A 14,216-nucleotide genomic window follows, 5' to 3' on the forward strand; every position below is an offset into this window, starting at 1 on the left:
CGGCTAGTGGGCGTGCGCAGAGAGGGATGAACCGCAGGGAGTGCTATCTAAAGGAGAGCGCTATGCGGGTACAGGGACATTATGGCCGGCGTATTGCTGTCAGAGAACACACTACGCCTAGAGCAAAGACTCCAATGCAGTTTACCCGTAGTGGTAAAGGCTGCATTATGGCGGAGCCCGCACTCACACAAGGGCGCGTGGCGGTGCGTTCAGGGACCTTAGTATAACACACTACGCCTATAAAGACTCCGATTAATGCTGTTTACCGTAGTGGTGAGAACAGCATTAGGGTGGAGCGCGCGCTCACACAAGAGCGCGGCGGTGCGTTCAGGGTGCTCAGTAAATAATCGGCCCTTTCTGTGTCGACCCTCCAGGGGCAAATCTTCCCTTGGCGGGGAGTTTTGTGGCGGAACAGGTCACCAGAGAGTATCACGGCTTCATAGCTGCGCCCCCACAGCTGAGGGCTTTCCGTTAACACAATGTTCTGGGGAATGGAGACTCAGCTGTGTGCTAACAAGGTGGAGGGACAGGATGCTGAAACGGGGCTATTCACTCCAGTGTTGCAGCGTCCCACTGTACTATATGTCTGTACACCAGTGGCGAACCGTGTCTACCACAACTGGACCTTCTGTAGACACCTATGGTAGACACACACCCCCCGCCGCCGCCCTCCCCTCTCTGGGGCATTATAATGTCCGTCTTTTCACTGAATTGTCGTCTTGAAAAGGGTACTCACAACAATTCCACAACAACTTCATCTCCACCTGTTGCACTTGTCATTTCAACGTTAAAAACAATAAAACGGCATGAATTGCTTCGTCGCATTCATCTAGATCAGGGGTCTCCAACCTTTCTCCACCTGAGAGCTACTTTGAAAAAATGAAAGTGCCCAAGAGCTACTTGCATCGCATCGCTTACATTTATTCACATAGCACTCATCAGTTGAATTAAGCTACTATTGTGTGAAATTGCAATACCTAAAGCTTATCTAAAATCTTAACTTCACATCAAGGTGCAAGAAAACGACAATTTCTAACATATTAATATGGACAACATAGTAAGTACATCGCTGAAGATTCACATACATGTCCAAGAGAAAAATACAATGTTTTCACTTCTTAGTATGGCTCACATAGTAAATACATCGCCTTAATCACCACCTTGCAAGCATCAATGGCACGTGTAAAATAAGTGCATTCACTCTTTTTTACAGTCAGTGAGACGACTGGCGCTGCATGGAGTCCACCATACAGGTGTATGCTGGACCCACTTAGGTTCACTAATAGAGTCATTTACATGTTCATCGTCTTGTTCTGTATTTAGATTTCATTCATGTCAGAAAAAGCTGCTTCACAAAGGGATGTATACAGAACCACATAAAGCAGACAGGTTCAGTGCTGCTTGGTGATGTTCTTATAGTTTTCTGGATCTACAAGGCTCCAGAAATGTTGTGAGTTTTGCTGAGACTTAAGCTGAACATGATTTTGGAGATGTATAACCTCCATCTCCATCTCCACAGGATTGACACTGAACAGTGCAGCCATCTTTTCTTCTTCTTCTTCGTGTTGACATGAAATTATAAACCATAATTAATCAATTGTATAGGTCTAGCCTCCCTATATCTGTGTGTGACATTTTTCCATCCTCAAAAACAAAAAACTAATACAGCTGCAGTCTAGCTGCAGCTTCTAGCCACGGCCTTCTGTTAAAAAAAGGACACTGAATGTCCTGAATGCGGCTTCACACACAGGACCTGAGTCTGAACACAGCAGACAACAGGAGTATTTACAACAGCATTATAAAAACAAAAATAGTGCATGTGGGTGCACACTTACATTCTCTGTCTTACTGTTACATGAATCCCATGAATTTATGAGATTAAGTTAGCTTCATTATATTTCAGTGATTAAGTGAATAATAAAGTTTCTTTCGGGTCACTGTCAGCCTGTCGCTCATTATTTTCAGGAGGGGGCGGGGCTTGGAGGAACCGAGAGGAGACGGTGATCGCGGAAGCTTTCCTCCTGCCTTCACAAACTGTCCACGCGTATTTATCAACTGAAAATAGCAAGAGGACATTCATACTCTGCAATCCAAGACTTGATTAAATCCACCAAAAACCTGACATTACGATAACGAGTGTTTTTCAAAAACACAAATCCCTCCCTGTGTGTCTCTGAGCCGCAGCGACGCGGCCTGATTCAGAGCGGGTCATTCTGCTGTTGGTTCTGACTGGTGCTGCTGGAGAAAGCAGACTGCTCCGTGTGTGGTGTCGCTGTGCCGCTGTCACGTCTGTTCCTTGATCTCTGCGTCACCGACACATTTTATATTCGTGTGACAGAAAGAATTCTAAAATAAAAAAACTTTATTGTCCGGCCGTGGCCGAAAAATCAAGAAGCAACGTTACTACGCTATAATCGATAATCGAGCGACGAGCTACTGAAAAGCTGCCCGCGAGCTACCGGTAGCTCGCGATCGACGTGTTGGAGACCCCTGATCTAGATCCTCTGTCTCGAGCCAGGGAACTACCGGGCCTTCTAGAATACCCTGAAACCGAGGGGAACTCTGAAGGAACACGCCCATTGGCTACAAATCAATATCTGATTGGTTGATCAAACTGTCAGTCCAAACGTACGCTCTCATTCAGTGCAACGGCCAGGGCATTCAATCAAGGATGTAGAATACCTTGGTTGAAGGATATTCTACCCAGAGACCCAGAACAAGATCTGATTGGTTGCTTTCTTTTCTAACACAAAACCACTGAAATGCGGAGTGCATGGTCCGAGAAGGACACACAAATCAACGTAACACTGTGATATTACAGATCAACAACACAGATACCATTCTCATTTATTCATTTTATATACATTTTATTTATATAATTAAATCGATTTTTTGTTTGTTTTATCTGAGTGTTCCAGGGTATTCTCTGAATACCTTGAAGGCCCTGACGGTTCGCCACTGCTGTACACTGTACCACTGTCTTGTGGGTGTTTCACACCCACCTCTTTTGATGGGCATGCGAGAGGTAAATCTGTCCTCCCGGGAGGAGAGGGGTTTCCTCTCAGCAGAGATTCAGGCTCTGGTGCAGAAACAGGCTGTGTCTGTTGTGCACCCTCAGCACAGAGAAAAGGGTCTTTATTCCATGTACTTCCTGGTTCTCAGGAGGACAGGGGAATTCAGACCTATCCTAGATCTCCGCGACCTGAATCGCCACATTTCCTGCAGGAAATTCTGCATGCTAACTATGAAACAGTTACTGGGGCTGGTGCAGCCAGGCGATTGGTTCACCACCATCGACCTGAAAGACGCGTACTTTCAGGTAGAAATTTCTCCAGAGTACTGAAAGTGTCTGCGTTTTGCCTTCCAGGGAATAGCCTACGAGTACAACAGGCTGCCGTTCGGCTATTCCCTATCCCCACGCACATTCAGCAAATGTGTGGCCACAGCGCTTCAACCGCTGCGCGCACACGGCATGAGAGTTTTATTTTACTAGACGACATCATAGTCATGGCTGGGTCCCGGGAACAGGCAATGTTTTGCACAGCACAATTGATCACACACCTAACCAGATTAGGCTTTGCGATCAATTGAAAAAAGAGCACCCCCATACCTCACCAACGGGCGTTGTAGTTGTAGCGCCACCCTGTCAGAGAGCAGAAGTGCGTCCTTTCTCCGGGCGGTGCACAGGCTGCGACAGGGGGCGACAGTGACAGCTTTTACTGTCATGCAGACTTTGAGTCTCATGGCGGCTGCTCACATTGTGGTCCCTCTGGGGTTACTGCATATGCGCCGCCTGCAGAGGTGGTTCTCCAGCCTGCCCAAGAGGCACAAACGGCGGCTGGTGACCATCCCCCCCCTCAGTGGAGGGCAACCTCCGGTTTTGGGGGTCCCCGGATCACCTCCGGAGGGGTCTCCACTGGGACGGATGACCTCCTACATCACAGTGTTCACGGAAGCATCCAGAACAGGATGGGGAGGCCTCGACACAGCAACCTCCTAGAGCTACGGGCGGTAGTGTTAGTCCTCCAGCATTTCAGGCCCCTAATTCAGGGGAGGCATGTAATGGTCAGGAGCGACGACAGCACCACAGTGGCTTATATCAACAGGCAGGGCGGAGTCCGCTCCGCCGCCTTGTTGACCACAGCGGAGAGGCTGTGGTTATGGGCTTCAGAGGTGGTGTTATCTCTGAGAGCCTTCCATATCCCGGGACTGGAGAACAGGGGGCCGACCTCCTGTCGAGGGGCGGCCCCCTGCCAGGCGAGTGCTTCACCCGAAGGTGGTGAAGCAGATCTGGGCCCAGTTCGGGAGAGCGGAAGCCAGCCGGCGCAACAGCCACTGTGCCCTGTGGTTCTCCGTGGCCCTGAGCGACGACCCGCCCTTGGGGGTGGACACGTTTGCACACGAGCCATGGCCAAGAAAGCTGCTATACGCCTTTCCACCGCTGCGTCTCATTCTCCCTCTCCTGAGGAGAGTGAGGCGAGAACGTCTGTCAGTCATCCTAGTGGCTCCGGACCGCGTTGGGGCGCCGTGGTACTCAGAGATGACACAGATGAAGGTGGGCCAGCCCTGGGCGGTTCCCCAGTTCTGGGGGGCGATGTCTCAAGAGGCAGGTGCAATCTGGAGCTCTCCTCCCTAAAAGCACTGTCGCGGAAGACAGCTTTGCTTCTTGCCTTAACGTCAGCCAAAAAAAGTGTCCGAGTTAACTGCTCTGTCGGTGCACCCGAGCTGTTTACTGATTCGGGGGGACCGGAGCGGCGCGACACTGTGCCCAAGAGCCTAAGGAGTGCGTTCAGGTCGAGGGCTATTCAGTTAGGGGGTTTTAGGCTTCCCCCCCATGTTGGGAACAGGGAAGCTAAACTGCACCTCCTCTGCCCGGTGCGTGCGCTAGCATGTTATGTGGAGCGCACGGCTGCCCTTAGACGCACCGAACAGCTGTTTGTGTGCTTCGGGGGCGGGGTGATCGGGAAAGCTCTGTCCAAGAAACGCCTGGCAGGCTGGCTCTGCGAGTGCATTGCACATGCCTACGGACAGGCAGGGAGAGAGCCCCACACGGGCTGTGGCTGCGTCAACAGCCTTATTCAACGGTGTGAGTGTGGAGGATATATGCACAGCGGCGTCTTGGTCGACGCCAGGTCCCTTGGTGTGAGGGTTAGGGTAATGTTGTGAATCGAGTGGCCCATGGTGGTGGTGGGGTTATGGTATGGGCAGGCGTATGTCATGGACGACGAACACAGGCCACTCGATTCACAACATTACCCTAATCCTACCCCTCACACCAGATACTGACTGGTTTTCAGACCCCCCCAGACCCCCCCAATAAAGCAAAACTGCACGTTTCAGAGTGGCCTTTTATTGTGGCCAGCCTAAGGCACACCTGTGCAATAATCATGCTGTCTAATCAGCATCTTGATATGCCACGCCTGTGAGGTGGGATGGATTATCTCGGCAAAGGAGAAGTGCTCACTATCACACATTTTTTCAGATTTGTGAACAATATTTGAGAGAAATGGTTATTTTGTGTAATATAGAAAATGTTGTAGATCTTTGAGTTCATCTCATGAAAAATGGAAGCAAAAACAAAAGTGTTGCGTTTATATTTTTGTTCAGTGTATATATAGGGCTGATACCATAGATTTTTTTTTTGGGCAAATATATATATATATATACTCATAAGCAAAGTGAAAAATATAATATTGTGTGTAAACAGACTACTAAAGCGAAGCCTGGGTCATTTAATTAAAGGTAGGGCAGGTAATTCACTTCAGAAACACTATATTCCATGGAATGCTCTTAACGTCCCGATAGCAATGAATATATTGAATGCTTTGACACCTGTGGAAGCCGTAGCGCTGTAAAAAGCAGGACCAATCATTTGGTCCCAGCTAAAATGACTGGATGGCCTACCTGCCTGTCAGCCTTCCATCTGTGCACAAACTTATCTCGTGCCCTCTTTGGTCATGTGCGCGTTCGTGTGTTGGAGGAGGGGGCAGATTTTGTCCGGTTGTGTACTTTCAAATTCTAGCGCACTCGAGCTGGTTTCTCCATTCTTACCTACCTTACCTTTAACTATGATGGTGCGAGATGTCTGATTGGCTTATTGGTAAAAGAAACCCCACATATGTGTTGGCTTATTGGATCAGACCACTGTCTAATGTAGTGATGTTTCTGTAAAGCTCTTTTGACTCACTGCTGTTTTATTTGGGATCTTTCCTTTTTATATATTTATAATGTTCTTAATTTATTCACTTTTAAATGTTCAAACAAGCTTTGAAAAATAAATATTGCTCCTTTACTTATTTCAATGAACTGTTATATGCCTGTGTGACTGCACCTTCAGTGAAGTCACGCGATGATGCTATCATGATGGCTTCAAAGCAACTAACTAAAGAGCTGTTGGGAAATGAAGGAACATGTGCCACCGTCATGCTAGTGCTACTTGTGCTAGCTGCGGCTGGTGTTTCATTCATTCACATCAAATCACTTTAGAGTCTTTATTGATACCAACATTCCCTCTCAACCTTTCTCCCCACTGTGCCTCGGACTCCTTCTGTATTTCAGAGCTCTTCTGCCTCCCTCATCGTGTCTTCTGCCCGCTGAAGGCGAGCGGGCCACTGTGTGTGTGTGACTACCAGTTCAGTGACGAGAGTGTGTGTGAGGTGACCGAGCGGCTGAAGGAGATGCTGGACATCGACGCAGCCGAGGAAGACTTGGATAGCAGCCAGGAGGCGCCGGGGGAGATCCCTGAGAGGGAGGTGGGAGCAGGTACGAATGAATACAGTTCGTGGAGTAGCACTTTAACACCAACATTAGTTTAATTTACAGCACATACAAGTACCACTTTGCATTCCCTTTCTCTTATCACATCATTGATTACATGGTGATCAGAGTTTAGGTTAAAGACATCCCCAGACTGTAGAAGTCTTGACCTATTCAAAATATATTTATAAACTTGAATAATATTAGAACTAAAAACATGTGATAACCACATTTTAAATGAGTGTTTAAGTGAATTGTACTGCCATTTTATTCTTACAAGCACATATCATGCGAGGCCATGAGAAGATACACCATTACCCAGGGAGCCTTGGACACATTTATCCGTAATGATCCAATCCAATCCAACACTTGAATGAAATCATTCGTACAGTTATGCAGTATGTTGTTTATAAACCACAGGCCCACGGTAACTAAAGGCTGTGCTCTCTCTGATTGCCTCTCTGTCCCAGCTGCTTAGAACAGTTGGCTGACATCCAGTAATGTCAGTCCATGGAAAGGACTTCTCTGAATACCATCTTTACCTGATTCCTTCAAATACCCAGGTTTGACTGAGACATTGTATTATTATAAACGAGTTGCTGAAATGATGTGTTGTGTCTTCCAGAGCCCGCTGTGGAGACGGCTGTAGCACTTGAGCCAAAGAGGAACAGCTTTGTTGGTAAAACACTGTGTACTGCAGCACCTTCAAGCTCACTAACACTCATTGCATCACAAGCAATGATAACACTGGTCACGAGACCTTTATTCCTTAAATACTGGACCCTACATTTACTAAAGTGCAACTGAATAGTGTCGTCTTTGGACCCTTTCTGCTTTGTTAATGTGTCCACTTCTTTGAAACCCCACATCATATTTATAGCAGGCTTTCTGTTAAAAAGTTTCTCTGACCTACAGCCAAGCAAATATTCCCATGGACCTTCCACCACCTCTTTACAGTGGCTGTTATTAGAGATGTCCCGAATTTTTTTTTTTTTTTTTTTTATTTAATGTTACAAAACAAAAATGACCATGTTCACGTCTTAAAGTCATCCTGAGGACTTAGCTTTGGTTTAAAATGACACAACATCATGTATGTGTTGCTTTCTTTGGGCTTGTTTTCAGACCTGCTTATTTCTCTGAAATCTGGCAACAGAGTGGGCGCAGTGTCTCATAGTAGCAGTAAGCTAACGAGAGGCTACGTTCAGCTGGTGAGTCGGACAGAGAAAATGTCAGGAGTTTGGAAGTATTATGAAATTGAAAGCGAAGGCAGTGTAACAGCCAGATGCAATGTTTGCAAGGCAGAGGTTCCGCGTGGTGGAAAGAACAGAGCTACGTTCAACACGACCAATCTAATACGCTACCTGAGAAACAAACACCAACAACAACACGGCGAGTACACAGCGGCCACTCAGGTAACGGCACTGAAACAACCGACACTTTCAGAGGCTTTCAAAAGGAAAGAGAAACTGCCCCAGAACAGAGAAAAGGCCAAACAATAACAGCCAAGGTAGCTGAATTCATCGCGTTGGATGACCAGCCGTTATCGGTTACCTTTTTCTCTCTTAATGCATTGCATAAAGATCGGATCGGGAAAAATCGGTATCGGCAGATTGTCAAAATCAAATGATGGAATCGGATCGGGAGCAAAAAAAGATGATCGGGACATCGCTAGCTGTTATATAACATAGCTAACTGGTGTTAGTCACAGGACATTACGGCTGTATGCTCAGGCTATGCTTTTGTTCCAGCTGATAAATGCCTCTTATTATCATTGGTTTCACAAGCACACAGCACTGTGTTGTTATCTCCCACTCCTCTCATGCACCGTAAAGGGAATTGCTTTCTTCATTGATGTTAGTAGAATGTAACACTTGTTAGATTAAGTTGGTCAGGTTTCTCATCTCACAGTATATACCAGTCAGGACCCTTTCTTATACCGTCTCTGTTGAGTGTTAACATGTCATCTCTTTGCGTCTATACTACAGGCCATACGGTAGTCTAGGGTGCCCTCTTGAGGCTGTGAAACGCATGCGCAGTTAGTCTGTCGACCTGGAGCGTGAGGTCCACTGTGCGATAGTGGCTCTGTATTGGTGTTATGCACGTAGATGGAATAAACCAAGTTAACGGAAGATAAACGTCGTGTTTATTTGTAGTAGACTAACATTGAGCACCTGTGTTTGTCGGTAAGGTGTAAGATCCTGCACTGAAAACGTTTCATTTAATTTCATGTATTATGTACACACATTTCACATAACTGTATTAGGTTAGTTGAAAGCAATAATATTAAGTTTAAATACAACATATTAGGTTTCAGCTAACCTAATAGTTATGTGAAATGTGTTGACATTTGGTTAAAGTCAACGGTTCAGTTTTTTCAGTGGATTTTGTCAAAAAGCTGTATATAATTTGTCATTCATATAAATAACACCAGCCACATTCACCACTTTTCAAATGTATCATGAGTTGCGAGATCTGTCCTGAATCTTCTCTGTATTTCAGGTGTTGCCATGGCTACTGCTGTCGCCCTACTTGCCACTGCTGCCTCGATACTCTATCTCAATGACGTCTAATTCAAAGATGCTCACACACATAATAAAGTGTTTGTTTTAACATTTCCAGAAAGGTTTTTTTAAATCAGAAACTGTAGTAATGCAGTTAAAATACTGGATTGATGTTTTAAATGATCATGTGTAGTGAAAAAGAGAATTATTACCAACCTTTCTGTTCTCCTTTGCTCTGTCGAGTGTTTTAATACTTACATATTCATGTTTTCAATTATTATGTTTTAGAATATTTTAGGCCCTGACGGCTCGCCACTGGAATTGAATGAAAAAGGGAGGTGGGGTTTTCAATTCATGTTGGCATTATCTGTAAAATACAATACTGTTATGATAGAACCTTAAGAAGACAAAGGGTTAAATGTTATCAATAGCTACACTTAAAAGCCTTTTGCGGCCCCTTCATTAGATTCTCCATGAGCCCCGAGCAATATAACAGCTTCTCTGAAGAACAGGGTTCTTATTGGCACCCTTAGAACGAGGGAAGGTACTGGTTAGAAACCCTAGAGACGGTTCTTGTGGAACCATAGAGTATATACTTAAGCAATAGCTCACGACAGGCCGTGGTATATGCTCATTATATCACAGCTAAGGGGCGTGGTTCGGCCCGACGCGAAAATGCAGGCAGTTTGTTTTTCTCAGACGCGGAGGGATACTGACTTGTTGTGAAAAGTAATTTACAATTCTACCCGTGGTATACGCTCAGTATATCACGGCTAAGAACCAATCAGATTGCTTGATTTGACTTGTCCGTTTTATACATATATTTATATATATGTATATACATATATATATTTTGTCTTTGTTGTTCAATGTGCGGGGGTATACCATGGATGTATAAGAAACCAAAAAGGGAACACCTTTAAACTTTTGCCAAAGTGTTGAGATCTGCCTCGGCTCTAGCCCACACACATACAAGCATACTTATCATTGAGACGGAAAGGAAGGAGTTAAAAAAGAAATAAGTACCCAGGATGGAGTTTGAACCTGACAGTTGGCTGTGGTGACTGTTTGATGACCCAGAGCTCATGAGCAACGAACCCAGCAACATGCTGTCCGTCAGCTGAACTTCAACCCCGCATATCGTCTCTGCCGGTCAGCCTGCCTTATCCACAAAGTAGTCCGGGTAAAACAACATTCACTTGCTTTAACCAGTCAACATGTTGTCTCTGTGAGTTAGAGGAGTGGGCCTCTTAAGGACAGTACACTTCCGGAGAGTTCCACTTGGGAGCAGAGCAGTCCCGGACAGTGCTTCGGACCTCTGATCCAGAGAGCAGCGACCATCTCCAGGAGATCTTCAGAGCGCATTGAGACCCCAACTAGACGGAAGCAGCATCATGTTGAGCAGAGACCTGCCAGACATTGAGGTAAATGATGGTCTGTGTATCTGTTCCAGCTGCAGCAGTAATGCACTGCATCTACAGCTGGAGTCCACTAATAATGTTGATAGAATTGACGAATCATAATACATAGTGTGAAATCATACTTTTTTTGTAATGGTAATACTTTTCTGATATTGTTGGTTCCAGAACAAATCTCGTTTGAACCTGTATATCAGAGTAGAACAAAGTCGCTTGAAATGAAACTCAAATAACCTTTTCACTCTTAAAGTCCTGAACATAATTTGTATGAGTATACATTGGATTATTCTTGTTTAGTTTAGGGATTAACACTAATCTGAGGTCTCACAATGGACTAATGTGAATAGAGACTTTAAACGCCTTCCCTGCAGAAACGCTACAGTTTGGTCACTAGGTGCTAATGGACAGAAATCAGTATTATGTTCAAAGTTCAGCTCAGTACACAGGGTGCCTTCAATTGACTATTTAGTGTGCCAGAATTTTTTTTAGTATGGCCCAATACATTGTATGTAAAATATTTTAGCATTTGTCACATTTTGCAGCATGTCAAATGCTCCATGCCTTTCTGGCTTTATGACTCACAGTCTTTGGACAGGGTCTATGAGCAAAGGGGTCAAGGCACAAGGTTATGAGTAGTATTTCCCAAAAGTATGTATTCTTCATGCTACGGTGGTATTTGGAATGGAAAGGTGTTACTTATAACAGGGAGGCTGTTCTAAATATGATGTGGGACATCTACGAGGCAGAAAGGGTCTTATGGGGACACTATACAAGTCGTGTTATGGAATAAAGGTCAGGAGTCACTGGCTCAGCCGCTGGCCAGTATCATTTCATAAACATCTTATGAGTATACTATTTACACATTCTGGAGAACCTCATTAATTACATCTCTGGATTTTAGTAAAGGCATGAATTAAAGTGCATTTCAAATTAAATTAAAGTATTTAATCATATGTTTGTCTTTCAGCTTAGGTAAAGGTGGGTTGTAATCCTTTGTCACATTATGTCACAGCAGGATTAAGGGGATAAAAGACCATGTTATATAGTCTCGCTCATGGCCTTGTGGTCTTATGCAACAATGGGCGTGTGACGTTATAACATCTGTAGATAAGTGATGTGGTCAGAGTCGATGGATGGGTGTGCACATGGAGGATGTCCAAAAGATCAGCATTCAACTCTTTGGTTTTAAAACTGAAGCAAATGATAATATAATAACTGCTACAGTACATATGTTAAAAGTGTAAAGAAAACCAGTTTTAAACTATTGTTACATTTGGTATGAAAACATTTTCTTTTAATTTTGGAAGCAAACAGATGATGACTTGTTGGGATGTGTCTGGTGTATCTGTTATTTGGAAAGGCCTTAAGTAGAGTAGATCATGAGCCTATTTATTTATTTGATTGTTTGTAACATGGTGTCAATATGAGACCTCATGTATTGTTTTTATTTCTTTTGTATTATATACCACATGTCACATAACCCCAGCACATTGACCTGGCCGCTCGTCATTATCTTATGACCTTGAACCTGATCTAAGCCAACAAGTTCACTTCCTAGAATTTTCCACTTTCAGAGATTTTGTCAGCAGATGTGTGTGTGTGTGTGTGTGTGTGTGTGTGTGTGTGTGTGTGTGTGTGTGTGTGTGTGTGTGTGTGTGTGTGTGTGTGTGTGTGTGTGTGTGTGTGTGTGTGGTGTGTGTGTGTGTGTGTGTGTGTGTGTGCTATAAAACCGATATCAGTAGTAGTTCATGAGTAACAGGTGGAAAGCAAAATCCAGCATTAATAATCCACACTTCTAAACCTTTGGGTTAACAAAAGGATACAGTTTATGAAACTTAAACACCCTAATAAATAAAAAATAGTATTTTTGCAAAGGATTGGACTTCTGCCACAGTTGTTCTGGATGTGTTATGTATTTTCTAGGGCTGTCAGTCGATTACAAATATTTAATCGCGATTAATCGCATGATTGTCCATAGTTAATCGCAAATTAATCGCACATTTTGTATCTGTTCTAAATGTAACCGGTCTGGTTTGACGCCACATGTGATCTCTGTGTTGTGTGAATGCAAACGACTTCTTTCTTGCCACCCAGGATTTATTCTCTGTGCAAAACAGAATATAATAATAAAAGCAGGACATGGCTTCATCAGCTTTCTACCTTCACACTTCTCCTCAGTGGGGCCTGAAGCTAACTCAGGAAAGTATACAGAGTTCTAAATAATACAATTAACAGATATACATTTATCCATGGTGGCAAACCGGTTTTTATTTGTAAATTAATATATACAAATATAACCATTACTTTACACTTACAAAACAAACAATACAATTCACAGTTACAAAACACAAAAATAATACCCACATACCTGCGCAAAACAGAATATAATAATTAAAGCAGGAAATGGCTTCATCAGCTTTCTAACTTCACACCTTCAGTGGAAGAAAACACCCACATGTTAGGTTAGCATAGCTAAGCTTTAGAAAGCTCCCAAACAGTTTGAAGCGCTGCACATTATATAAACTACAGTCACACACGGCAACATATAGATATTAACTGCAAATAGGTTTGGCTTGTGTGAAGTGTAACATTAAACAATCTATTAACATATAAAATACAACATTTATGACACCACTCGTTCCCTTCTCCTCAGTGGGGCCTGAAGCTAACTGAGGAAAGTAGCGCGAGTCTGCAGAAATGTGCCGGTGCCAAGAGTACCAAAATAAAACGTACTTTTCAAAATAAAAGCATCTAAAAAATAAAGTGACACTGACAAGTTTTACAAATAAAGTATGGACAAAAATAATTTTACTGAAATAGTGAAGTTATACATTGGTTACATAAATGTACCTTAGAGGGATATTTTTCACGTTTTAAATACTCTTATCAACATATGAGTGGACAAATATGCTTTATGCTAATGTTTATTTACTATCATTTGAACAATGACAAATATTCTCATGAATATTAAAAATAACAACCTCTGAACATTACAAATATTCGCCTCAATTCAACCTGGAACCTCTCTCATACAATGTGTGTGTGTGTGTGTGTGTGTGTGTGTGTGTGTGTGTGTGTGTGTGTGTGTGTGTGTGTGTGTGTGTGTGTGTGTGTGTGTGTGTGTGTGTGTGTGTGTGTGTGTGTGTGTGTGTGTGTGTGTGTGTGTGTGTGTGTGTGTGTGTGTGTGTGTGTGTGTGTGTGTGTGTGTGTGTGTGTGTGTGTGCGTGCGTGCGTGCGTGTCAGCACAGTTGTCGGCAAAATGCTGCTCCTCTGTTTTCATAACTGTCAAAGCATGAGACTGAAGTTCCCACTGTGGGTCAAAATAATGCGCTGTGACCCGAGGTAACTGTCACTACTGAGTGAAGTCCAATAGTCTCCGGTGAGTCTTTCTTAAAGGAATGGTATGCTCATGACACTCATTTTTAAATAATTATCATCCGATAAAACAGACCAGTCTCTGCCAGTCTCTCTCTCTCTCTTTTTTTTTTTTAATCCGATGACATTATCAGTGATTTTAAACTGATTATATACCGAAATAACA

General features: G+C 43.8%; 2 protein-coding genes across 2 annotated transcripts in view; both read left to right on the forward strand.

The window, feature by feature from the left end:
• LOC117462972 (protein odr-4 homolog) overlaps nucleotides 1-9,370 on the forward strand; it is an 18,312-nt gene extending 8,942 nt beyond the window's left edge. Inside the window, exons 12-14 of the mRNA XM_034105356.2 lie at nucleotides 6,559-6,762; nucleotides 7,382-7,435; nucleotides 9,256-9,370. Coding sequence (XP_033961247.1) covers nucleotides 6,559-6,762; nucleotides 7,382-7,435; nucleotides 9,256-9,326 — 329 coding nt within the window. The 3' untranslated portion in view covers nucleotides 9,327-9,370. The remainder of the gene's footprint in view (nucleotides 1-6,558; nucleotides 6,763-7,381; nucleotides 7,436-9,255) is intronic.
• A 943-nt stretch (nucleotides 9,371-10,313) lies between these two features.
• Nucleotides 10,314-14,216, forward strand: part of LOC117462777 (dihydropyrimidine dehydrogenase [NADP(+)]-like) — a 44,421-nt gene continuing 40,518 nt past the window's right edge. Inside the window, exon 1 of the mRNA XM_034105094.2 lies at nucleotides 10,314-10,681. Within this exon, the coding sequence (XP_033960985.1) occupies nucleotides 10,652-10,681 (30 nt within the window). The 5' untranslated portion in view covers nucleotides 10,314-10,651. The remainder of the gene's footprint in view (nucleotides 10,682-14,216) is intronic.

The sequence above is a fragment of the Pseudochaenichthys georgianus genome, chromosome 17 (assembly GCF_902827115.2).
Source record: "Pseudochaenichthys georgianus chromosome 17, fPseGeo1.2, whole genome shotgun sequence".
Taxonomy (NCBI): Eukaryota; Metazoa; Chordata; class Actinopteri; order Perciformes; family Channichthyidae; genus Pseudochaenichthys; species Pseudochaenichthys georgianus.